This window comes from Elephantulus edwardii, unplaced genomic scaffold (assembly GCF_000299155.1).
Source record: "Elephantulus edwardii isolate Elephantulus edwardi_28Jun2011 unplaced genomic scaffold, EleEdw1.0 scaffold00063, whole genome shotgun sequence".
NCBI lineage: Eukaryota > Metazoa > Chordata > Mammalia > Macroscelidea > Macroscelididae > Elephantulus > Elephantulus edwardii.
In genome coordinates, this window is record NW_006399813.1 from 7,566,659 (window position 1) to 7,570,966 (window position 4,308).

Below are 4,308 nucleotides of genomic sequence, written 5' to 3' on the forward strand. Positions count from 1 at the left end.
ATTCTATTCTATTCTATTCTATTCTATTCTATTCTATTCTATTCTATTCTATTCTATTCTATTCTATTCTATTCTATTCTATATAGATATAATCACATTACTTTCCTTTAACCAATTACACAAAGCAACTTTATGTGTTAGGAAAATGTGGAGCCAGTGGATATACTTTTTCTTTTTCTTTCTTTTTTTTTTTAAACCAGGGCAGCTGCCAAAGAGAGTCCTGTAATTACAAGATAAAGATAATCATTCCAGTTGCACTTATTTTACAAATTAGACTTGTCAATATTATTTACTTTGAATATAAGGCTCTAAGACTCCATATATCTTTAAATTTCTTTTTAAGAAGTCCTTAGATTTCTCCTTGAAAATTTTCCCCAAGAAGGGGAAATATTTACTTTATAATTCTGACAGTCAGGATCCCCTGCTCCATAATAATCCTGACAGTCTGGATCCTCTGTTCCACTGTAATTTGGACAACCAGGATCCCCTGCCCTTTTAAAAATAATTCTGACACTTAGGATTCCCTGCTCCATGATAATTCTGACACTCAGGATCCCCTGCTCCATTGTAATTTGGACAACCAGGATCCCCTGCTCTATTATAATTTGGTCAGTCAGGTTCTTCCACAGCTCCAAGGATGCCACATGAATCCCCAGCTCTTTTCATTGGACGCCATTATCAGAGAAGGATGAGAAATGCCCTTTTCATGGCTCTATCTTATAGCATGCAATGAATCAGAATTCATACAATGAACAGTGAGGGATCTTAAAGGAGCCCTGTTGGTACAGGTGTTAAAGCATATGATATGCATAAAGATAAGCTTTTTTAATCCACTAGCTCTTTCGCAAGAGAAAGGTAAGGCCGTCTGTTTCTGTAAAAACTTACCCTTACGTGGGTTTCAGAGGCAGTAAACCACATGGGAGGAGAGATTTCCCATCTTTCTACCATGGAATAGCTGGTGGGTTTGAACTGCTTGCCTTTGGGATAGTAGTGCTGCCTTACTACTTTGTCCTACAGGATCACTACTAGAAGGAGTTGACTCAATGGCAGTGGGTGAGCTATCCTAGGAGAACCCTGTTAAGCAATAGGTCGCTCACAGAACAACTAGTGGTTCAAAACTCCCCAGCTTCTCTACCAGAGAAAAGATTTGGTGATATGCTCTGTGAAGGGCACAGCTAAGAACCCACTTAAGAGCTGCTCTACTCTGGCCTGTTGAATCATCCTGAGACGGGATTGACTTCGCAGCACCCAATAGCGATAACATCTTCTAAGAAGCTCACATTTAAGTTTCAATTCAGTTCTATTTACTCTCTGAAGTCTTCTCTGATTGTGTGGCTGTATGCTATATAGGCAAACCTTATTGCAAAGATATATAGTCAACTAAAATGACCCCAATATTACTCATGTTCTGACCCCAATGTTACTCATGTTCTTTAGAATTTTATATTCCAGATGCCATACAACTTAGTTGGTATTTATAAGCATCCCTGGTTGTTTATGCTAAATTTAAAAATATGAATGAATTGTTGTTGTTGTTGCTGTTTTTAACAAAACCTTTAGGATGTTTTGGTTTTACTGTTTTTAGGATGTTTTGCCAGTTTTATTTAAGAGTTTTAGTTTAAAATAAATTACTTTCATTTTAGTAATTTTAACATTAAGTTCTGTTTGTTTAAAAATGTTTTTCTTTAAAAGAAATACATTGTGAAGAGCCACCACAAATTGAGAATGGAAAAATTCAACGGAAATTGCAAAATTATTTAGTCAACGACTCAGTGACATACGTATGTGATGCAGGCTTCACCCTGGTGGGAACAAATTCCATTAGCTGTATTGTAACTGGAAAGTCTGAGGAAGGCAAATGGAGTGACCTGCCACCTACATGCGAAGGTAATCAGTTTGCATATTTGTACTTTTTTGCTTCTATTTTTTCTTGGCAAAGGATTCTTACCATTAAATCTAAACATAGGGGCCTTTTTAGATTCTTTGAACTACCAGAGAAGGAATGTGAATATTGTACATAAAAATATATGTCGTTTTCTTTTTCCTTGGTGCACTATTTCTTTGCTCTTTCAAATTCTCAGAAGTGACTGATGCAGAGACTGTGTGTGTGTGTGTGTGTGTGTGTGTGTGTGTATAAAACAAGAGAGACAGCAAGCAGGTACATACGTGTGTCCTGGTTGCCCAGCACATTGTGTATTGGTCTGCTTACCGTAAGGTCAGTGGTTCAAATCTACCAGCCAGTTCTCAGGAGAACAGTGGGCAGCCTACTTCTGTTAAGATTTACAATCAGAGCAACACGTTGACTCTCATGAGTGAGAATCCCCTTGACAGTTGTGAGTCTGGTTTTTATATATGTCTTTTATTTTAGTAAATTAGTTTAAAATCACTGTTTCATGCCACTCTTGTAAGTTAAGTAAGTATGCTTTTCTATATATAAAGAAGGCATAATATAATTTATTGTACTGAATTGGTGTCAGGAAGAATCTTTGGTTGAACTGAGATATTTAGGTAATAACAGAGACATAAACCACTTGTCTAACTGTTGATTAAATGAATTATGCTTGTCTTTTATCTGTAGAATTTCCCACCCCACCCTCTTTCTGGATCTTCCCTTCCAAATACCTTTTTTATATCCAGACTGTGCTCCCGGATTCCTAAAACTGCTCTGAAATAGATTTTTTTTAAGGACTAGAATGTCAGTGAAGCTGAGTTAGGACCTTCATTGAACATTTCAGTGCACAGCATTTGGTTAAGTGGCGGTAGGCACAACTCACTCAAGCAGATTCTGTTTTTAAAATTGTACTTGTGATTCTGTTAACATTAATTATTTACCTTATTATTCACTGAAAATAATTTTCATTATAAACATTATATATAAACAGTCAGAAAAACAGCAGCTCATTGCGATCAAGTCAGAACCAGCTCCCACCTTCCAGAGCTGTGGCTTTCTAGAAACTGTAAACAGTATGGAAGGAGATTGTCCATTTTTCTGCTCTGGAGTAGCTAGAGATTCAAACGCCCTGCCTTTGTGTTGGCAGCACAGCTCCTTCACCCAGTGCACTAGTAGATCTCCTTACATACAGCAGAGTGATATTCACATTATGCAGACAAGTATAATGGGAGACAGACAAAGTTCTCCTCTATACCTAGTCCAGTTTAGGAAGTAATCAGTATTTACAGTTAAGTAAACATACATATTTTTATTTTCAAAGTATTACTTTGTATTGATTTAGTATTTATTTAACCACTTCCCTAATGAAAGGATTTAGCTTTTGAGTTCTAAATGTTGGTGCTTTTTAAATTATTATTCTTATAGCAGATATTCTTGTAAATAGATCATTGAACTTCTGTATAAACAGATTTTGTGCAATATGTAATTACTATGTCAAGGTATACACACATTTAGGTATTTGACAGATGGTACCCACACTGTTTTCGAAGAGCCTATGTGCCAATTTATTCTCCCATCAAACTCGTGTGAGTGTTATTTTGCAATACTGTGATATGGAAATTTATCAGTATATGTCATTTTATTGATTAATTCATTTAATAGAAGTAAAATTTAGTTTGGTTTTTTTAAAAAAAGTATTGGACATTTATCTATTTCATTTTTATTTACCCTTCGATATTAAAATGTTAGTTACACCTTAAATATAATTGCTAGGACCCAAATATATGGCCAGGCCAATGTTCTTACAACAGCTAGAAAATTCTAGTTATATTGCACAAAAGAATATTTTTTTAAATTTTTATTAAAATTTCATTGTGACGAGTGAATTTTTTTTTCCATTCAGGTATTCAATACACATTTTGCTTTGTGGCATTGATTTTAACCCCTTCATTCCTACTGCATTCTTCCCACTTCCACACTGTTTTCTGTTTCTGTTTCTCTATTTCTTGCTTATCCCTTCTTGCCATCAGGAACTTTGTCTCAAGGCAAATGTTGTGCTATTAATCTTTATTATTATTATAATATTTGGAGGGAGATGCCATTCTTATTCTGGTTGTTGATTTTTTTTTTCAAATGCATAATTTTTTTTTAATTACTTTAAATGGAAGTTTACAGAGACTTAGGGTTTCCAGTCAGGTTGTTGAATTTTTATGAGTTAAGTATACAAAGCAAATCCATTTTCCATTTAACTGTTAATATATATTTCGGTTTAGAACATTAATGATACCCACAATGTAACCACATTCCTTCCACTTCCTTCTTGCGGGTAGGGGGGAGGTGGAAATCTTATTCTTAAAAGCATAAGATACAGCTATGGGAATAATAAGGGCTGTTGTTGTTGTTGTTATGTGCCGTCG

The 4,308-nt window shown here is 35.2% G+C and overlaps 1 protein-coding gene across 1 annotated transcript in view; it reads left to right on the top strand.

Moving 5' to 3' along the window:
* CD55 (CD55 molecule, decay accelerating factor for complement (Cromer blood group)) overlaps positions 1-4,308 on the top strand; it is a 219,443-nt gene that overhangs the window by 209,894 nt on the left and 5,241 nt on the right. Inside the window, exon 8 of the mRNA XM_006888002.1 lies at positions 201-222. Coding sequence (XP_006888064.1) covers positions 201-222 — 22 coding nt within the window. The remainder of the gene's footprint in view (positions 1-200; positions 223-4,308) is intronic.